This window comes from Panthera tigris, chromosome F3 (genome assembly GCF_018350195.1).
Source record: "Panthera tigris isolate Pti1 chromosome F3, P.tigris_Pti1_mat1.1, whole genome shotgun sequence".
NCBI classification, from domain to species: Eukaryota; Metazoa; Chordata; class Mammalia; order Carnivora; family Felidae; genus Panthera; species Panthera tigris.
The window spans coordinates 37318410-37341855 of NC_056678.1; the positions used below are offsets into that span (position 1 = coordinate 37318410).

The window sequence follows — 23446 nt, forward strand, 5'->3', positions numbered from 1 at the left end:
TATTTGTTGTTGTTTATTTCCATCTGCAATTGCCTTAGTCTCCTCTGTACATTGCATAGGAACCCACATATGAAAGCAGAGTTTGCTCTCTCTCCTGGATGTCACTGCTCTTGATGCTCCAGGATTCAGAAATAAACAGGAAATAGAGCTCTAGGATATTGAAGTCTGTGTTCATAACCATTCTGTCTACCAGCAACTTTGGCTCGTATTTCTAAGGAAGTGGCTCTTCTAAACTGAAAACTACAGTTGTGCCAAAATCTGTGAAATAGGAACATGGCAGTCAAGGTGTAGTTTTTCTCACGTCACAAAACACAGAATATACTTTTGGTACACTTACTTCTTAACTTACTCTAAAGCCTCTTTTCAGCAAATGTTCTGACTCAGAGGTAGCTTGCTAAGGGATCAAGTATCTTTACCTTTAAATATTGAAAAACATAGCAGAATACACAGAATAATTTTTATGTATTCCAAATATATGATTTTTAGTAAAATCATACAATACTACCCTTATTTCCTATAATAATGACCCAGAGGAATCCTCTCCTGTTATTAAATAGCAACAACAGTAACAATGAATATGTGTATAGCACTGATGATTTACAAGCAGTTTTAAAGCACATTTTCTCCTCTTTTCCTCAATATTCTAGAAGTAGGTAGAATGGCTGTTATAAATTAAGAAATTGAGGTCCTCTAATACTGAACCTGACTTCTACTCCTATACCACCCTAGAATTCCTGATCCTTACTTTATATAATTTGTCTTTTCTCATTAGGACTTATTATCTTGTAATATGCTATGTAATTTTTTTATATAAATTTAAAAACATTAACGTTTTAACTTATTTTTGAGAGAGAAAGAGAAAGAGACAGAGTGTGAGCAGGGAAGGGGGAGGGGCAGAGAAAGAGGGAGACACAGAATCCGAAGCAGGCTCCAGGCTCTGAGCTGTCAGCACAGAGACTGATGCAGGGCTCGAACCCACCAACTATGAGATCATGACCTGAGCCGAAGTCGGATGCTTGACCAACTGAGCCATCCAGGAGCCCCTATAAAATTTTTTAAATGTTTATTTATTTTGAGAGAGAGCAAGCAAGCAGGGGAGGTGCAGAGAGAGAGGGGGGGAGAGAGAATCCCAAGCAGGCTCCATGCTGCCAGTGCAGAGCCCAATGTGGGGCTCAAACTCAAGAACCTTGAGATCATGACCTAAGCTGAAACCATGAGTCAGATGCTTAACCAACTGAGCCACCCAGCCACCTGATCTAATGTGATATATAACTTATTTGTTATGCTTCGTCCTTTTTGTCTCTGTCCTACAGCTAAAATTTAATCTTTATTAAGAAAGCGTTCTGTGTGTTTTTGGTTTCCTGATGTATTCCAAACACCTAGAATACGGCATTGCACATAATAGATATTAAATATTGATTAAATGATGAATGGGCTTAGAGGCTGGCTGCACATCAAAGGATGAATTTAATTGAATGTATCAGTACATGTGGGTTAGATTATGTTGCAGTAAGGAGTAATACCAAAATCTCAGCTGGCTTGGCGCTAAAGCATATGATGTCTCATCACCCACTGTGGGCCTTGTGTGGCCCTCTCGGGCAGCTGCCCTCCTCCATGTAGTGACTTGTCATTTCAGGCAGCTTCAATCTCATGTTATCTTCCTATCAACATAGCTTTTTGTCAGCTTGTGAGGGTAAGGCAACATGGACAATCACGTACTGGCTCTTAATTAAATTCTTCTGCTTCATTGTAACACAAATTACAACCAATCTTGTTTTATTGCCCAAAACAAGTCTCGTGGCCTTACCTATCTCAAGGGAATCGGGTAGCATAATTCTCCCGTGTGGTCAGGAAGAGGAGAACCAGAAATAATACATAATAAATGTGAGCATTGTCCACGGCCATGAGATAAAGCAAAAATTATCTGGTTTATTTTGTCTGTGGTTTGTTTTGTAGCCTTTCTCTACTTGTTTGTGTGTGTGTGTGGTGTGTGTGATATATTTGTTGCTACTGCAACTAAAGCATAATTGACTCTCAATGGGAATGGTGAATAGAGAAGTAGCCATATATAGGGAATTTTCGTCACTCTAAGAGCAGAGAGATTACTATAATGATTATGATTTTTTTTCAGAGAAATTATTTTTAAATTCGGAATAATTCATGAAGCTCACCGTAGGATTGACCCCTCATGACTTTTCTCTTGATCAGTTAATCTATAGCTATCCCTGATGGATGTGTTTGTGATAGAGACCTTATTTTGGTCAAATTAAAAAATTTATAATAAAAATTATTACTTGCCAAGCTTCAGATACCAACTTGGATTAAGTGCCATGTAGCACATGAACTAATTTCTTTTGTATTACTCTAATTCAACATTAAGGTAGTTGTGATTACCTAAATTACAGTCATATCAATTAGTGAACAAACCAGATTTCATTTAAATTACGAAAGACCATATTTTATTCTTTAGTCTTCTTAAGGTAAATGTATTGGCTTTTCCTGCTTCCCCTGCCTTCCCTAAAAAGACTTAGAAAACATATCTCATACCATCCCCAAATAACCCAGTGAGTTTTAAGGTGTCGAACAATTTTCAAACCATATACTTTGCTCCTTAGCCCCCCAGTACCTAGTGTAGTTCTTGGTGTGTAGTCGGTTCTCAGCACATTGAATGTTCCAGTCTCCCATGCAATGCATGGATCATTAACACATTTGTATTTGTTTTCTATTTCTGCCCTAACAAATTACCACAAATTTAGTGGTTTAAACTCTTTCTCCATCCTTACAGCCAACAATGGCAGGTAGAATTCCTCTCACACTTTGAATCTCTCCTGCCCCTTCCCTTGCATATCTTACTGATGATTTAGGATAATCGGTCTGTTTTAACATCTATAGCCTTACGTTTGCAGAGTCGCTTTTGCTATGTAACATCTGATATACAGGTGTGACGCCAGAGGGCAAAGATTATGGGGGCCGGAATTCTGCTTACCACACACTATTTTAGTAGACTTCATGGAGAATCTTTTGGATCTTCCTCTAAAGACTGACGGATAGGATGAAGCTGTTTAAAAGTCAGAGGTTTAATGGAAGTTTGCATTGTTGAAATTAAGCACTTTCTTTTTTGGCAGATATTTTGACATCAAAATTTCACATTTTCATTATAGACCATTATGGGTGTTTTATTGCACTGTGATGTACTTTTACTTTTAGGGAAGAATGTACCATACTTGACATAATACAAATTTTGCAGACAAGTTCTCTCTGTCATTACTATTAGTGCATTGGCAATTTTGTTTTGTTTGTTTTTTAGCAAAATTTTATTTAATCCTCAAGGGACTTCTCTCCTTAATACCAGTCCTGCTTCTTGAGTGGCTTACTCCATCATAGACTAGAATATAGGAGATAAAAAGTAATTTTAACAAAACTTAGTTAGAAAGGCCAATCTGCTCCAAAGGTATGTATAAGTAAATAAGATTAGTTAGCTACCATTTAAGCAAATCTATTTGCTTCGGAGTTGCTTTTATTATTCACAGTGAAGTGTTTCCTGTCTGCTGCAAAGGAGAAAAATGAGAATAATTAGATTAATAATGTTGCAATATGGCACTTTTTTACTTGCTTTCCTAATGACCCCTAGAAGAGAAAAGATGGAGAATTTTCTTTTTGCATGTACATGTGTGAATTTAGCTATTACATGTGTTTGTTGTATATCCTGAAAATGGCATAGATTAAAAAAAAAAAAAAAGGTAACTAGAACTCTCTGATACTGATCCTTGTGCTATATAATATTTGAAACCCATTGCGGGGGAATTTTGTTGTTGTTGTTGTTGTTGTTGTTGTTGTTAGGATTGTTTGAATTCCTCTTTACCTTCCACAAGGAGATAAATAGTTCTCAGATTTTGTGATGTTGCCAGAAGAGTAAATGCATGGCCATCCATCACTCAAGCCAGATATCAGAATTTTCACACTGGAGTCTCTTGAGTGCACAATTCATGTTCCCCACACTATTTCCAAGTGTGATATAGCTTCTGATTTCAGCTTGGAAAATTAGTGTTCTTGAATCAGGCATTAAAACAGTTTCATTGTTGGTGCCAAGTGCCACCTGTGGTCACATACTGGTTTTTCCCACACCTTTCCCTAGCACCTCTCTGTGGATTTTCTTTGGCTTATCCCCCTTCATAGTTTGACGTGGTTTGGGGCCATAAAGGCAGCATATGTTCAGTCAGTGCTATAGGCTACTTTCACGGATTTATTTTTAACATTCTGTCCTTTCTTGACTTAAATAATGGCTCTAAGAAGAAGCTACTATCTGATTTTAAACTGCATGTTTCACCTCTCAGTCACCGTAACAAGGATGTATTTGAAATAATCAGAGCAGCTGTTAGAGTAGTGGAATTTCCACATGTAGCCCATTGAACCCAGACCCTGATTCCTGGCTTCTCATATGTACATACTGACTTTTAGAAGGCTTCTCTACTCCTTTATTTGAAAATATACAGTTTTCTGTTGTTGTTTTGTTTTGTTTTTATTTTTTAAGTTATATTTCACAGTGGTCAGTTTTAATGGAATAACTGTTTATTTAAAAGCAAGTTTGAAATACCTGGTTTGAATTCCAAATCCACACCTTACCTATTTTGTGATCTTTGGCAAATTATGTGACCTCCCAATGCCTCCTCTCTAAAACGAGGTAACAGTAGTAATATCTCCTGAGATCACTTCATAATGATCCCCATGTCACCAGCGCATGAGCCCCATGAGGGCAGGATTTAGTCTGTTTAGTTCTATCTCCCCAGCACTTAGAACAGTGTGTGCCTTATAGTAGGGACCCACTAAACATTTGGTAAAAGTTCAGCCAGATAATTCACATAATGCATTTACACAGTCCCTAGAGCAGGGTAACAATAACAATAACGTTTTCAGGGCCCCGGGGTGGCTCAGTCTGTTGAGCGTATGACTTAGGCTCAGGTCATCATCTTGTGGTTCGTGAGTTTGAGCCCCGCCTCCAGCTCTGCACTGACAGCTCAGAACCTGGAGCCTGCTTCTGATTCTGTGTCTCCCTCTTCCCTCCCCTGCTCGCGCGCGCTCTCTCTCTCTCTCAAAAATAAAATGAACATTAAAAAATTAAAGAAAAAACAGTAACATTTTCTGAGTTTTTCTCCCTCAGCATTATTAAAGCTCTTAAATGTCATCAGTTGCACTTAAAAGATGACAAATTTTATTTTAGAATTTTCTTTTGCAGAAGAAATACTACTCTACCACCCAGCCATTCTGTATTAACCGTAGATAATACTTACAATTAAATACATTTGGCCTCTCTCTGTTAAGTCTGCCAACATAGTTTCTGGGCTGATTTAAGATTATGAAGGAAAGAATGAAAATTAATTCTTATTCCCCGAAGTTGTGTCTATCTGTGTGTTTTTTTGAAATCAAACTGAGATATAAGATGATTAGGGTCCTTTTAATGTTCCCAACAAGAAAGGTTCAAAGCTTTCATTTCTGCAGTTTGCTTTAATTCTAAGAGAACATTTCTAAACTGAATTTGTTTGTACTCTCTGACTTAAAACACTCCACTCCACTTTCCTATGTAATAGCTTAAAGAAAAAAAGGACTATATTACTTTTTTCCATTTTACTTCCCATCTGGATTTTTGTAGGTTTTTGTTTTGTTTTGTTTTTTTATGAGTGCTGCAGAATTCAGAGCAAAATGGTCTCACAAATCATCTCTTCTTTCTCATCACTGCATCTTAGAGGTGAGGGAAGTGAATAAAAAGAGAAGTTAGTTAAGTGTTCCTAGCTAGTTAGTGAGGTAAGATGTGAAATAGGTTTCCTGATCTTTGAATGGTTTTGCCCTTTGAATGGTTTTGTTTGTTTCAAACAAACAAAACGAAATGGAAAAGAAAAAAAAAAAATAGCAACCCAATCTAACCTATAAACAGATGCCTCAGTAGTTCTATTTTTTCTCAATTCAAGTCTTTGCAGAAATTGTAGTACTAAATGTTGAAAAAATTCTGCATCTAACTTGTTCTGATAATATGGAAGCTATTAATTAATTTAGTCATGTATTCCATAATAACATGTTAGCAGAATTTTTTGACTCTTAAGCATAATGTAGAACTTCTTTTGTTGAGGATAAATTTTGGAACGTATTTATTGTTAATAGAGTATACACAGTGTGAAGCTTTTCCCATCTTATTTGTATTTGAATGATTATCTTAGTATATTTCAAAGATCCAATAGCGTTTTTAGTTGTTAGCAATTTTCCCCTAATATCAGCCTTTCTCTGTTACTGTTTTTTCTTTTTTTTTTATGACGTTATCATCCATTTCTTACTTTCACGTATGTCAGGAGGTCCAAATAAATATCTGCTATGGTAAGATATATTCCCATTTTATCTACAGCCATAAATTCTCAAAAGATTAGTAAAATTACACAACTTGCTGTCTCCATGCGCCTCAACACACAGTAATTTGCATGATCGTTTTAGTATCTAATCATATCATTCTATAACTCTCCCTTTTCTTGTACAGTTGTTAAGTCACAACATTCTTGAGGCAGTAGTAATAATAGACACAGCTGTTGTGGATTTTGTAAAAGGCTTTTAGGAAATAATTATATATCCATTAAATTTGAAATGTGGAAGACCTATCACTGCATGAAAATGTATTTCATATTTTCCTGAGCACTTAAATGTTTTGACCTCTCTGCTAGGTAGAGAGGAAGGATGAATCTGTTTATGTGATGGGGTGCAACCTCTCTGCTCAGTGTCAGTCAGTAGAAGAGCCTTGTCCAGGATGGAGGTGCACTTTAGGGAGCATGTAAGAGGGAGCGAGTGGAAATTCCCTCTTCTGCCGTGTTCCGCAGTTAATTATGATTTTATCCAATTAATAATTGTAGTGCAGGATACACACTTTCTCCTCTTCCTACATAATGACTCTTTTGGAAATGTGTCAATCAAAAGGTGAGTAGCATCCTTAGATTTACATTTTAATATATTCAAGATCTGTATACCTGAAATATTAAAACGAAATACGCCTGTTTAGCCTAAAGAAGTTTGTTGTTTATAATATGAAGAGGAATCAGCATCTAAGTTTGCAGTGTCAGTGTTAACCCAATACGTCACTTTTTGTAATGACCGCCAGCAGCTCACTCGAAAAGGCCTTTCTTCCCATTAAACTGTTTTACATTATAAGTTTAGCTCAGTCGAATACCCTCATCATTCTTTTCCTCTGCTTCCTTCACTTGTGGGTCGTCCGTGAGTTCAGTTGTGTTGCAGTTAAGGTGTTGTGCTGGGGCTAATCTCTGTAAAACGCTAGCATTTGTTCTTTTTCCCTATCATCAATCTTTCACACTCCTATCAAACCCCTAATGTATCAGCAGGTTTCCCAGAGCTACTGGTTAAAATTACCTTTGCTTTTGGTAAACTCTGAACCTTCAAGCCTCAGTGTTTTCAGTTGCCCCCTGTGGATTCCGTGAAGCCTCTCTCTGCACATTCCTCACTGCCACTCACTTGCTTTATGTCCTGAAACCAGGAGCCTGTGCAGAGCCCTCTTATTATTCCAAGTGTACCCACCACCCGTCCTTAGGTCGAGGGAGGGTGTAAATACCTCCAATAATCAGGGTCGCTGATGCAAGCTACAAGTGAAGGTGGTTGAAGCTCCCAAAGCTGGAGAGCTCATGTTTATTTTACCCGATAACAATTCAGATTGTTTAATCCTTGCTGTTTCTGAAAGTTTCTTAGCTTTTCTGACCCTGACAGACATTGGCAAACTTCCTTGCCTCGAAATAAGTACTACAGTTAAGTAGGTTATTTCTTAAGGTTTGTCTTAACTAATTTCATATTTGACTAGTTCATATTTTATTTAAATTTATTTTATCCTCCTATGGTCCTGTTCTTTTTTCATTTCTTCGCTTTCATAGAAACTACCCTTCCGTCCATTGTGACTAGGACCCTCCATTCTTAGTAAAAATGGATTCCAGTACAGATAGGATTCCTTGTGGATACGTAGTTCCTGACGTTTTCACCTTCAGCGCAGCACAGTTTCCACACACAACTATTAGTTTGCAACCTTATTCTTTTGGAAAACCGACTCCTGCCTTTGAGAATGACACTTTGACTGTTGCTGTGGCTCTTCCAGTGGTCTCTGACTAAATACCCCTGCTCAGGACTGTGAGTTACAGTCTCATCAAGATCTACGCTAGCTGTCTGGGGAGTTCTTGAAAATTAATAGAAAAAGGGAAATGTCCTTCTCTCTGTGAGTAGCAGCATCGTTTTTGGTAGGTTTTCCTCAAGCAAGTAAAATTCTAAAATCTCGTTCTCAAACTTTGGGTCTCTATTTGGCAAAAAAAAAAACCCTTAGGCTAATGATTGTGAAGTAGCCATCTGTATCTGAAATTGAAGATAGTCGCTTTGAACGTCACTTAACTGTTTTTACCTTTCAAAAAATAACTTACATGCCTTTGCTTACTTTTAAATGTTTAATAAATATTAATTTATTACATTATGATTTATAATGTTAGCATTTTGTAAAATGGCCATAGAAAGGGGAAACATGTATAAGCACGTCAAAAGAAACAAAAATAAAAATTATCTACAGTATCTTGTCTTTAAAAAAGTCTCAGTAGTAATAACTCAGATATTTTTCTAGGGATGTCCGTGACCTTTCACATATGTTATTGTGTAACCCTTTGATGCACAAAAGTCTGTTCTAATGTTTCAAAAGTGGTAGTAGGTAGGGTACTGAAGGGTAATGATTATATCATTCATAATTTTAAGAGCCACAACTGTGTTATAAGGAATGTTTATTAAAGTTAATGAGCATGATTTATTTATATACACTCTACTAAATTGTTATATATTAATGTTTATATTAAGTACATGATTACACCATCATGCTTGATTATTTGAGATATGCAAGCCGTATTTTTTTTTTTTTTAATAAAGAAATGAAGCCAATGTGAATCACTTGAGTAGATTTTCTTGTTAGAATTCCTTGGTTTTACTTTAGTTATGCTCCCGAGAACCTCCCTGAATTGATCAAAAGGAAATAAAGTTCAACTCACCACACCCTTTTTAATATAGGATAGATGTTGCTGTGCTGTATAAGGGTCAGGGAGTAGAGGAAGTTAAAAAGTTTTAAGTATTCGCAAAAACCATTTTCTGATTCTAAAGAATTATTTTGGTGATATTTTCTAATCTAGAATTTTGTGTCTAAAATTTCTTACCACAGCTGCATCTTCATTTTTAGACTCCTTGTTTTGTTTGGTTTGCTTTTTGCAGTGGGTACACCTTATTACATGTCTCCAGAGAGAATCCATGAAAATGGATACAACTTCAAATCTGACATCTGGTCTCTTGGCTGTCTACTCTATGAGGTAGGTAATGTTGATAAATTCCGTATATTGACGTATTTTAGTTACTATAATATATTTCCTCCATTCTTATACACTTATTTTATTTCTGAATGATGTTTAAGAATTAGCTTTTTAGTTACGAAAGGTTAATTCATTGACTTAGTAATTGTTTTTGTAACGGTAATTATACATTCTTGCACATTTATTTCCTCTAAATATTTTTAAATTGTTTCCTTCTGGTGAGAATTTTATTTTGAAAAATATTTGTAATGTTAATGTAATGTTTTTCTGCATATCTTATGTATGAAAATGTACACCTGAACATCTGTAAAATAACTTGCTTATCCATGCATAGCAGGGGAAGTATAATGGAATGGATTTAAAACATGAAAGTATGGTGAATATCTTTTTCAGTACTCTTTCACTCTTACGGAGAGGAATTCAGCTTTAAGGATAGTAGGTAAATAGATAATTTTTCTAGGTCATCACTTAATTTTGTTTCCGTGAGTAAACAGTTGTATTGGTAAAGCTTAGTGAAATTCTCTCCTGTTCTACTGGTGATAATTTATGAAAGGAAAATGGAAATCATCTAGATAGATCCTCTAGCAAATATTGCCATGCAGTGATTTGGATGGATAGAAAAAAAGCATACTATGAGCACATTTTACATCCACATTATAGAGTAATGGTATGAAAAAGCACTCAAGACTAGTGACTTCTGTAAATTTATGTTTTAATCGAATGGTATAATTTTCCTAGTGACACAGGCTTTAAGTCAGAGCTGTTAATTAAAGGTTAGTCTACATCTAAGTAACTATTTTAATAAAATAAAATGAAGGAAAATAATACATGGAATCACTTTCATGTTTTAACGTACGTAAAAGAAATCTAAAGTGTATAGACAGAAGCCACTGTATTTCTTACTCTATATTTTGTGTTCCTGTCCTCCTGATTTAAATGAAATATATGATGAGATCATGTATTTTAATTGCCCACCTATTACTTGGAAGTAAAGCAGCAGAAGGTTTATTTTTTTAATGTGTATCATGATCTTTAATTATATATTATGGTTTATACTTTCAAATTTCTTTAATTTAAGGAACCTGAGATTATTTATTTTTTTCTTCCAACTAAAGTGACTAATGACCACTTTAAAGAATGGATTTTTAAATATTGTTAGGTAACATTCGTAGGATAATTTTTATTATGAAAAATTATGAATCAGTGATATGACAAAATATGTTCTTATGTATGTACTAGAGATTAAAAGAGATTATGCTCACTAATTTGATACAACGCTGAAAAGAATTGATTTTGATTATATTAAGTTGCTACAATGTTTAAATACCACTTTGTACATTTTTAAATATTTCATATTTGTTTAGGTAACGTTAGATTTCTTTATGTCATAATCTTATATTATCAAGGCAGCATTTTCCTTTTAAACATCTAAAGGTAAACAACAAATTGGTTTGCACTAACAAGATGAAATTTAGCAATGAAAGAGAAAAAGTTCAATTAAGGTAATGAAGGTTTTTTGAGAAGTTCGTCTGATTCTTTTAGGGTCACTAGACTCTTATATCAGAACTGAAATAATTCTTCACATTCTGGATTTGCTTTGAGAGGCAGTGTCTCATTTTTATGTATTTTTAAAATGATCACCAAAACAGAAATTATTTCTTTGGACACTCCTACATCCATGAGTTTTATGTGTTGTGGACGATTTTGAGTTAAAAGTATTTATCATGGTAATGATAGTTCTCATCTCAGTAAATTTTCTCAGTTCCTCTGTGCAACTCATGTGGAAAGGACTAAAATTTTTCTAAAGATTTAATTTACCTTTATGTTCTGTCTCCTTCCAGTTATGTTTCCATATAATGTTAATAGAAATACCCAGCAATTAATCTTTCAAAAATTGGCCACAACCTCTCTCAGACATTTTATATTATATCCCACTAAGAATTTACTCTTAACAATGAAGGAGCAGGAAGCTTTTTTGAAAATGTATTTTAAACTCAGAAAATTAGACTTTCAAATATTCCTGAAACCTCAAAAAAAAAAAAAAAAAACTAGCAGTACAGTTTTAATTGATATGCAACAAAGTAGACTTTACTAATTAAAATCAAGATGCTGTGCTTTTGCTACATGGACCTTTACATGGAAAAGTAGGTTTTACACGTTTCCTTTATTGTTCAGTGAAGCAATTGCATCCTTCTAGGGTTGTAGGTTGGTGGCTTACAGTTCAAAAAAAAAGAGAGCTGCCACCAGCCCCGAAGACAGACAGTGGGCTTTCGTCCCTCCGACACCCCCAGAATACTAATCAGGAAAGTCAGACCCTGGAGGTCAGGGAGCAAGTCAATCATTCTAGCGATCGTCTCAGTGTGGAGGATCAAATTAGCCTGAAAAATTCAGCTGCTGGGAGGAGAGGGCGAGCAGCTGTCAGGGGCAGCATCGAGATGCACTAATGAACCAGATGAATAGTGCAAAAGCTTGAAAATAAAAACAGGACAGTTGACATTTTTCATCTGTCAAAGCAGGAGATGCATGAAAATATACTATTCCTGTTTTAACTCCTTAGGGGACATTCAGATTTTTTTTTTTTTTTTAACTCTGCAGTATTGAGACAAAAGTGCTGTAATGAACTCCTAACAGAGGATAATGAATATATGTACATTTACGTAGGGTTTTTGCAAACGTGGAAAGACTATAGTTTATATATACGGTGTATTTTTTTCTAAGGTGGCATTTATAATTCTCTATCGTAAAGTGTCCTTGCATTTTAAACCAAACCAGAAAACGTGATCATTCTTGATAGCGCCTCTTCGAGAAATTTCCTCTCAGATGGAGGGTTTTATATGTTTAGGGCCATTCGTATTGTTTTTACTTTTTTCTCCTCATGTGGAACAACCTTTCCTGAGGTGGTTTCATATGGGTTTATGTAAGTTTTATATAAAATGCGGGCTAGGTAAAACTGTGTCAAGCTACTTTGCAGGTTTGATTTCCAGTGCCGTCCCCTCCTCGTTTAAGGCTGCGAAGGAGTTAAAGCTCTGTCTGGAGCACCAGAAGACAGATGAGAGCCATTTTCAGCTTGTCCTGTCCCCACTGACGCTCACTGAGTAGCACAGCATGGACTAGCGTGTTTCACACACACTCTGCCTGTCTGGGGAATGTACACATTGTCCTTCCAAAATCAAACTTATTAGCACATGTAGAAAAGGGTGACTGACTTTGGGGCAGCCTCGCACTCCGTGTTGTATTCTTGCTGCTGCGGTTCAAAGATTTAGAAGGTTTTGAACAGGATGCGAACATTTTAAATTGAATTTTTTAGTTTGTAACCCTGCTTACCACAGTACTTGCTTGCACTTTAAATGTCAACTTAGAACCTTGTCTGAAAATAAATTTAAATCCAATAATGTCTTTTTCAAAGTTGATCATTCTTTGAGTCTTTTTTTTTTTTTTTCTGGATAGAAATCTCATTTGGATGCCTTGAAGGAGCCGCTATGACTCAGAGAGGTTTTGAACATATTTAGTATTTTTGAGACATTATCGAAAGAAAAGAAGTTCTAGTTCATTGTAGACTACTTGAGAATCAGTTATAACATTCAGATTGGAAGGCATTGTTTTTCTTCTCAGAATAATCCTTCCCTACAGAAACTGTCACGCAGGATGAAATGCTGTACATTCTACTCCCCAGACCATTGCTTAGATTATAATTCATTTTCAATTTCAGTTTCATTTTTGCGATATTTTGACCATTGCCTGGTTGTTATATACCACTGAGGTCTGTTTAGTCATGAGATGGATTGGTTGTTTTTTATGGCATTATATTTACAAAGCGTTTTAAGTTTCTTTATGTTCTTTTTTCTTAATACTGGGGTATGTCATATGTGTATGTATGAGTGTGGTGTGTATGTGTGTGTGTGTGTGTGTGTATAAGTACACACACACACACACACACACACACACTAACCATTTCTCCCTTAAGGGATTTTAAATGTTGACAAAAATAACCAAAAATTGTAATAAGATTTATAGAACTTACTCGATAATTCTCAGAAAGGAATATTCATAAAATCTAAATGCCCCAAATAACTTTATTGAAAATATTTGTAGCTGTTTCTACCCCTGTGTAATATACTCGATGAAATCTCATTTAAAAGTTACCATATAACTATATCAGTTTCATTGGGAGCATTTTACAGATGGCTGCGTTACAGAGTCCTTTCTATGGTGACAAAATGAATTTGTACTCGCTGTGTAAGAAGATAGAACAGTGTGACTACCCACCTCTTCCTTCAGATCACTATTCAGAGGAAGTAAGTCATTTGTCGGTCTATGTGTTTGTCTGTTGTTCATTTCGCTAACGTTCGCATTTTATTAAGAAAAAAAATTTTTTTTTTAATCCAGAAACACAAATGACAAGTATGGTGGCAGAAATTGCACTTTTCATTCTGTATTCCTTCTCTTGGAGACTTACTGTTTAAAGGGTTGACTCTGCAGTTCCTAAAGTGGAGTAGAACACAGCACAGCATGTGGTGTGAAATTGGTCAGTTCTTAGGTGTGATGAGAAGGGTAGCTGACTTTGCAGCATACTGAACACGGCAAAGGGCAGAATCTGTGCTCAAACCCCGGCTCTCGTTGACCAGCATGGCTGGTGCCTTCTTCATAAGGCAATTGGTCACTCTCACAGTCTCAGACCAACAGTTACAACTTTCCATTTTGGCAGAACTTCCTCTCATCCATGTTTTCCACAATTTGAAGCATACGTCTTTTAGCTTTACGTGTCTCTACCTTGTTCTTTCAGAGTTACCCTCCCTCCTTCGACCATATCTAACTTGTCATTGCCTCACTGTCGCCATCAAATCCCTGTGGGAAATGTTTTGAGGTTGTCATTAGTAGACATGTTAAAATGTATATTGGGTGGGATTGAAAATTTTAGGAAACTTTACTGTATTAAAATCTGAGTCTGAATCCTTGTCTTGCTTTGGTGGTTCATCGAAGTAAGTTGCTTTGGCTCTACCCAACATATAGTTTTTTTTTTTTATTGAACAAAACCTCTCCTATTTTAGCCCAGTACATTTTGCCAGTATTTAAGGAGGAGATAGGCAGAACAGCAATATCTTGGGTAAACTAAATTTGTTCACATAACTCTTTTTGGAAAGCTTACTGGGGAACATACCCAGAGAAAACACTGTCTTGAGTTAGGACATCTCACCCTCTCATGAGCAACAGATTTTTTGCCCAAGGGAAATGGCAAGGAGCAAAGGAAAATATAAAACAATTATAACATTCACTTATTAGGTAGTCTTGTCACTCTATCTTGAAATGAATAGCAATCGGTTTTAGTTTTATAGAAGGAAAATTGAGTCAGTGTAACTTGAATAATAAATCTCTCTAAAGAATTTTTAGCATGTGGAAAGCATTTGAGGGCCTAGAATGCTGTAAGTACCTTTTTTCCCTGTGGTTTTGATACTAATAATCACTTGATGCCTGGTGGTGTTGTTGTTGTTGTTGTTTGTTTGTTTCATAGCCTTTGTATTGCGGTAATTAAAAATAAACTCTGATAAGGCAAGGATGATGATTTAGAAATATTACCTTTATTTGATGTTAATGCTATTATGTTAGCCATTTTTAATTACTATTTTGGGTATGGAATATAAATATGGCATTTCACAAAACCAACTTCAGAATGATAGGCCTGGAAATACAGTAGGGTGTGAACAATAATGCAAAATGATGGCAAGAATGTCAGGGGCCGTTCTTTGTTGTGTCATTCATGCTGTCTTCTTTTTTCCATGAAGCGCATGAATATTTCACATATCTGCATCCTCATCCCCTATTCTTCTTGACTAATTTTCAGACTGTCTGAATTTGCATTTCACATGGTAGCTGATTAGGAGATGCGGAGTGCAGCAGTGAAGCCTCAGCAGGCGGTTACCATGGTGACCTTCAGCAGGATTTTAATGATGATACCACTAGTGGTTCGTTGAAGTCGGCCTGCCTGCAGGGCTACCTCACCGCAGCTAAGTGTGAAGTTGGATATGCGGATTCTCAGCCAAGGGGCAGATATCAAAGTCTGGCCCAGATAGAAGGTCTCAGAGTTGGGAAGGGAAAACAGATTCCACTTTTTAGCTCACCCTATATAGTCACCAGTTTCGAAAAGAGATATAAAGCGAAACATGTTGTATGGGGTACTTTCCAAAGAAGACAGTACAGTTTCTTATGTTGGTAAAATCTGTCGTGATGCTGTGGTGAAATAGAAGGCTATTAAACTAGGTAAACACGGAAACGAATTCTTACTAAAGAAATGAGGTACGAAAAATACAGACTAATAATGTTAATCGAATCTTTTCAGTTATGTGGAAAAGTTCTCAGAACAAGAGCTTTGAGATGCAGATGTGCTAATAAATATTTTCTCTCCTTAAGTAGGAACTCTGTTTGTAACATAATTACTCAGGATTTATGGTAGCAAAAAAACCTGAGCAGCTTTGATGCTGTGATACTTTAGTGGGATCTCAAATATTTCCTTATATAGTAGGCTTTTTAGATCTCTTAAAAGTTCAAATTGCCATTTCATTTTTTAGCGTGAACAATGAAAAGTAAAGCATAAAGTTTCTTAAATGACCAACTCTTAATTAAAGGACCAGTTCGCTAAGTGTCCATTCTACAGCTAAATCGGTAGCAGGCTCTGTAACTGTCTGAAAAATAAAAAAAATTAAGGAAATTAATTTCCCACTAAATGCCTATTAGGAAGCTTATCAAATTGATTTTAGCTCCTGCTACATTATTAAGGCTGCAGCCCAAAGAGGTTTTGAAGGGAGAATTTCATGAAAATAGTAGCTGTGCCCACCACCAGCCTTGATCAATAGGAATAAGGAACTCTATAAGATTTGTTTCTAGGTGTAGTCATTCCAGTTAGAAGAACTCAGCATTTAAAAGCTTGGGGTGTTTTTTATTTCATATATTCAAGCATTACAAACCAAAAATGAGAAATAGCGTCCTTTGGAAAAATAAGCCCGGGTGCCAAATCTTTCCTTTTGAATGATACTGTTATCATTATGTACAAATGATTAGGACTATAGATTGAAATATGTCAGCTGTACATGAATGATATTGGGAGGTGTATATTTTATAGCTTAGTAAAACATTTTTGTTTATAGCAAACAGTAGCTTTTGGTGTTCAGTGCTCTTTCTTTTTCTAGTAATGGTCTCATTCGTGTATCACTGGGGAACTACTGTATTTAAAACCATAAAAATCTTGAGTTGAAAAGATAGATATTTTTCCTTAGATATCTCTTAGGTTTAATTAAACTTGGGATTGTTGGTGTTGTGCAATTAACATCCGTGAAGTTAAAATGTATTGAACATTTACTATATACAAGGAATTATGACTCAAAAGCGCCCTTGTAATCTGATCCTGGCTTATCTATCCAGACCTACTGATCACAGGATACTCTCTTCTTTCCCTAACTGTCCCAGTGCAGGTTATCCTCAAAGGTCCATGAATTTCCATGATTTTATGGATGCCGTTTCCTCTTTCTGAAATCCCCCTTCCCCTGTTCTTTACCAGGCTAACTTACCTCTTTGAAGCAAAGCTTGGGCATCCTCTCCCACACTAAGTTTTCCTGCTCCCCTTTCTTCTCTCCCCATACCCTCCTCCCTTGGCAATACACTGCATGGCAGTCCTTTCTTTGCATACAGCCCCCACCTCCCACCCCCAGACTGTCTAGCTCCTGTTCCTGAGTAGCAGTAACTGCTTTTTATCTGTATCTCTAGGGCTTGGCATATTAAAAAGGTTCAGCCATTGATTGATGGAATGAGGAAGTGAAAGAGTGAGATTAAAGGAATAAATGAAAAAATAAGTAAATGCACCAATTATTTGACAATTGGATGAATGAAAAAACTTCTCCAAAGAACTTTCTTTCCATCCAGTGAGGCAGACAATTACTCAAAAGACAGGCCAGAATCTATGATTATTTTATTTTATTGATATCACCCACCGTATGATTTTTTCATTCTTATCAACAAACAGCATCATTTCTGGAAATGCCCAGTGTCCATTTATTGGAAAATAAGACAAACAGATTTTTTTTCCTTCCATTTCAGTATTTAATTTCTTTGAGAGTCACAGGAGTGGTCATCAAAAGTAAGCATTTTCACTGTTCTCTCAGTTATCTCATGACTCTTAAGTTGAAAAACAACAGCAAATAGTTATATTGACAGTTATTTATAAAGGGTAAAATGTGAGTCTGTGCTGAGTTCTTTTTAGCCAATACATTTTTTGAACATCTGTAGCATTAATATCATGCAGAATGGAAATTCTGTCTCTTTCAATACTTTTTGTTTATTGTAAAAAATTCTTAATTAAGTAGAGAAGACATGGCAAAGACTGAACAGAATTGTACCTTGGCAGTTGCTTTTGGGAAGCTTGTCATCATTTTAGGTTTGAACAGATAAGTTTGGAAGGAAGTTCTGGGAAGTTGAGTCAAGGGTTTGCAGACAAAAGTGAAAAATGGAAATAAATAGGGAGAATAAAGGTAACCTTGGTTTGAGAAAGTAGAAATTAAACTCAGGATTTGAAAAAACAATGCTTTGTGCAAAAACAAATTTAAACACCTATATAGAGCATGGGTGAGAGGGTTGAAACTTCCTGAATGAAATCAGCTGTATTGTAGCAGCACTTGTCCATCTGTGCTGACTGCCAGAGCAGATATTTACCAGCTTCCTGGTCATTTCAAGGTCATTGTAAATAAAAATGTTCTACTTTTGTAGAACACAGTATCTGTCAGTATCTGTGGTTATCTTCTAATTATATTTTTGAAAACTTGCTAACTCAGTAGGGCTCCTTTTTTTTCATTTTTATTTTTTTAGTATTTATTTTTGAGAGACAGAGGCAGAGCATGAGCAGGGGAGGGGGACAGAGAGAGAGAGAGAGATATACAGAGTCTGAAGCAGGCTCCAGGCTCTGAGCTGTGTGGTAGCACAGAGCCCAACGCGGGGCTCGAACTCATGAACTGCAAGACCATGACCTGAGCTGACGTCGGAAGCTCAACCGACTGAGCAACCCAGGTGCCCGGGGCTGCTTCTTTTTATACACGGAGAAACCAAAATATAATTTTGGAAATGCAATTATTGAACCTGTAATCAGTTTTCAGATCATTGAATGCTTCTCTTGTTCATTAAACGTGTTTGTTTTGCCACTTTATGTCTCCAGCTCACAGATAGAAAGGTGTCTGTTCTTATTTAAAATCAGTGAATGGGACTCTACTTCTCAAGTATGCAATTATCTTCTAAAATACCAACCTAAAAGATCACATCCAATCAGAGAATTAATGGAGAATGAATGAATGCTCATAGACTTTTACCTCATAAATAACAAACTTTCTTTTTTACTTTAACCTCCATTCCAGTGCCCCTCCTTTTTTTTTTTTTTTTAAAGAGAAATGCAGGGTAGGAGGAGGGGGTATTCCTCTGCCTTTCTGCGTTCCCAGGAACAGTTTACCCCGCTTTACTTAAATGCATGAAGAATTTCCAGCACCATTTTTGTTATTCTTGAGACAAGCATTGATTTTTCCCCGGGCATTTAAAATATAAAGATTAAAAAGTACAGTGCTTTTTCTATGTGTGATTATGTATACATAACAATAATAAAATATTTAGTTGAACTGAACTGATTTCAGATATTTATAGGTTCTTGCAGAGTATAAATATATTTACATGGCTTTAAACAAAATTGGAATAGTGATTTTTTTTTTCAACTGAGAAATCACTATTTTTTTTTTAAGCCATGTAAGAACTTTCGGGCTAAAGAAATAAAGGCAGTGACATTCTTCCCATTTCACATATGAGCAAATAGAGAGCCAGGTAGTGCCAGAGCCACTACCCGACCAGGCGCTGTTGTGCCTCTGCCTCATGGCATCCCACTGCGCGTGCTACAAGGTCACGCAGCCTGAAGTAAACTCTCGGGTGTTGTGTGAGCGAGCGCTTCATGTTTTCCTTCCATTTTTTCATCTTTCTTTTCTCTATTTTCACCCACCATATTAATCTGGAATCTCCTTTCCTCTGCCTTGTGGTAACCAGGTGGGGGGAGGGGCAGGGCGTCATGTAATAATGAACGAAGGAGGAAGCTATTTGCGGAAGGATAGCATTCTTTTTACATATTAGAGTATGTGGAAACTACACATGTAAGATACCAGATATACGAGTCCATAATCTACCAACCAAGAAGTGTTACAGTTTGTCACAATTTTACTAATAAGAGAAAGTTTATTTTCTAAAGAGTTACCCTTTAAGGGTGAGTGTTAAATGAACGCCTTAAAAATTATAACTGAAGTTTTTCACCTAACATTTATAAATAACTTCTGTTTGTATCATATTTAAATTCAGAATATGCTTAAAGAAGCTCATTTTGAAGTTTGAGTCCATAACAAAAACATGACCTTTGTTTTAGTCATAAAAGAGCTGCTGCTTTGTGTATATAAGGCAAAAAAAGATGAGAGTCTCAGGGACAGATTATTTTCACATACTTTGAAGTTAAACTAAGTTTATAAAACTTTTTTATTCATTGGAGCAGTCTACATAGTTTTATTTTATAGTTGCCAGATTCACAACTTTTAATAGAACTATATATATTCCCTGGAGTTGTTAGTCAAAATTAACCCATGTTATTTAAATTCGTGCTGGAGGAAACTTCCTAATACACGATCCCAGGAATATTTACATGAGAGACATTCAATTAAATGGCACAATAAATGTTTGGAGCTAAATCTGCTTTCACGGATATCTCTGTACTCCTTATAATCATGTCATCCAATGCTAAGTGAGATGAGACTATTTATAATAATAAATATATAACTGTGCCATTATTTATTAAGATTAACTTAACATTCAGTGTTATCTCAAACACTGTTAATAATGTTTGATTTTCCTTCTTAAAAAATGGGTTCAGTGAGTTAGCTGTTCTCATCATTTATAATATCAGTTGACCACCTTAGTTAGAGTTGCCATATAAGATTAGATCTTTAAGCTTTGAATGTTCCATTTTTGTTTAAAAAATATATTTAAGTAGGCCCTTTGTTCACTTATGCTTCAGAAGTGACACGGGGGACTTGCTCCTTAAAGACATGAATCCAAAACGGTGCCCTATATTTCACATCTCCTGTGGGATCCTATAAAACCGTGTAACTTTCTGTAAGACTTTCACAGTTTTCAAAAGACACACTGAATGATCTTCAGTTGTGAAATATAGACATTACATTACCTTATATCTGTGTAAGATTGCTTTCTTTTCCTTTCTCCCTCTACCCCCAAGTCAATCACTGGTGACGCTTTGGTGTACAAGTTGGGTACGCCTAATCATTTTGTATAAATATCTAAAGCTCCGAAATATAGTGTACTTTAATGTATTAGACCCACTTTGGGGTGCTAAAATGTGTCCTTGGGTAGATGGAAATTGGGTATATCTGGGAGGCTGATATAACATAATTGGTCTCAGAGGGATTAAGATGGGGGTGAAAAAGAAACAGTACCAATAGCACCAGTCTTTATTATTCTATTGAGAATTGTGTTAGTGACCTAAAGCTATAATGCACAAAGAGCCCTATTGTTATTACCTGTACGTGACTGAACTTGATATGTAATTGGGTTATCGCCCTGCTAACAATGACTGTTAGCACTCTCTTCTTTTAAATATTTCTGGTACTAACCCATATGCTTTGATATTTCTTTGGAAATATATAAATCAATATATATTGGTATTTTCTCCACTTCATTGAAAACAAATATTCATTAATTTCCATATAACTCTGTGATTTCATAATCCTTTAGAAATGTCATAGAGAATTGATTTTATTTTTGCTCTATATGCTTTTACTCATTTAAATATTTCTGTATTGCTTTTTAAATTTCCCTTAAGCATCTGAATTAAACAGTTTTCCTTCTGATTTTGTAAGGCTTTTTGTGTAATCAGACCTCTCTTGTGCCTTATTTTTAACATGTTATATAAAACAATTTTTTAAAAAGTACAATTTTTTACAAACGTGTTAATACAAACTAAAGAAATTTTTGACATAACCTAAACCACAAAAAGTTTCTTTACTTACCCCTATTTATTTTTACCAAAGTTGTAACATCTGCTGATTTTGGCATTATTTCTATAATTTAAAGGAATAAATGGAAAGCTAACTCCCTCAGATGAAACACAAAAATTTTTTGAGCAAGTTGCCTAATGATGTTATTAGAAATTGAAGCCTGACACACAAGAATATATACAAAATTCTTAAAGTTACTGTAGGAATGTATGTTTCCTTGAACATGGTTAATGGTATTATACTTAGGACTTTTGCAAAATATTAGATAAATGTTAAAGATTTTTACCTTCTTTTCTTCCAGAGGTTTATAGGAACTTTTTAAAAAGTGTAAAGACTAACATTGAGGGAAACCTCTAAGATAATTATTTCATTTTGATTATTTAATGTCTGACTTTCTGAGAGAAAACTTGTTAGAGAGATTTTTTATAATTCATCAGTTACTATGTAAATTTATAATCTGGCATAAAAAAATCCCATGTTAAAATTCAAGTACATTTTTTTGTTTGTTTGTTTGGAAGGAGTTATTGTCACTTTAATGCATGAGTAGGATTAGAAATAACATTAAGGGGTACCCGGGTGGCTCGATTGAGCATTCCAACTCTTGATTTTGGCTCAGGTCACGATCCCAGGGTCGTGGGATTGAGCCCCACATAGGGCTCCACTCCCAGCATAGAGTCTGCTTAAGATTCTCTCTTTCTCTCCCTTAGCCCCTCTCCCCCACTCACGCTCTCTCTCTCTCTCTCTCTGTCTCTAGAAAATAAAAAAAAAAAAAGAACATTAAAATTGTCACACTAATCATAATACTAATCCTAACACTTTTTGTCATCATTTAAATGTATCTCTCATGGATAAAGTAGGCCTGTATCTCATTGCAAGTTTTTAGAGCCCTAGAAAAAATTGGGGGGGTTGCTTTTTGATTAGAGTTGGCCTATGAAATATGAGGACATATCTGTTGATTTAGAAACTAAATGAGCCAGTTTTAGAGCTAGCATCTTTTTGAGAATCAAATAGTCTAAAACCATCTTTGTCTATCTGGTAGGTCTCCCGCCTTTGTGCAAAGGTGGCCGTGAGGGAACCTGCACATTAAGATTTTTCTCAAGCAGTATATATAACACAGTAACTTTAAAAGCCTGGGTTCTGAAGCTAGACTACTTCAGTTCAAATCCAGGCTGTGCTCCTTACTGCCTTTGTGACCTTCCTCTGTAAAATGTCATAGTAGCGCCCACCCCATGGAGTTGTTAGGAAGACTGAATCGTTGAGCCGTGTAAAAATGTATAGGATAGTGCCTGATTCATGAGAACAGAGTTGTTATGGGGACTGAATTGTTAAGCTTTGTAAAAATGTGTAGGATAGTGCCTGATTCATGAGAATAGAGTTGTTATGAAGACTGAATTGTTAAGCTTTGTAAAAATGTATAGGATAGTGCCTGATTCATGAGAGGAACTCAATATATATCAGATTTTAGGAAATGGTTTTCTCTCCACTCTGATACTAAATAGCACATAGTTGAAACCCCAGAGAGAGCATATAGAGATCTTTTGATCTGCAAATGTTCAAGGGAACTATATTCCAGTTTTTCACTGAAAACCTAGAAAAAATAACTACTAGTTGTGTGGAGCATCTATTATCTCAGTAACATGACCTCTAGATGTGTTGACTGGCTGCAGAAAGTGAAGCAACGAGTAACCAAATGAACCTGATCTGAGTAGTTATTGAACAACTTAAAATTAGAAACTATCTGGCAAAGGTAAGAGTTTTTCCTCTTCCTCTACTCAATGACTTTTAACCTCTTTCTGTTGTCTCCTAATGTTATTCCTTCCTGGTTTCTAACATGTAGGTGACAGTTTTATCCTCCTAGCCATTATTATAGCAGAGGCACAAATAACTCTACCATGTTAAGAGTGATACTGTACTCTTGTATACATTTGAAAGAAGACAGGATGAGATGTGTCCTTATTTATCTAACTTGAATTGTTATCTGGTATGACAAGACAATCCATAGATCCATATAAA

General features: G+C 35.7%; 1 protein-coding gene across 2 annotated transcripts in view; it reads left to right on the plus strand.

Annotated features, from left to right (window-relative positions):
* Positions 1–23446, plus strand: part of NEK7 (NIMA related kinase 7) — a 160510-nt gene that overhangs the window by 126237 nt on the left and 10827 nt on the right. The window contains exons 8-9 of one of the 2 annotated variants that reach the window (XM_042976374.1): positions 9271–9365; positions 13547–13660. In XM_042976374.1, coding sequence (XP_042832308.1) covers positions 9271–9365; positions 13547–13660 — 209 coding nt within the window. Of the gene's footprint in view, positions 1–9270; positions 9366–13524; positions 13661–23446 lie in introns of those variants that run through there. The other variant, XM_042976377.1, reaches the window with a different exon arrangement.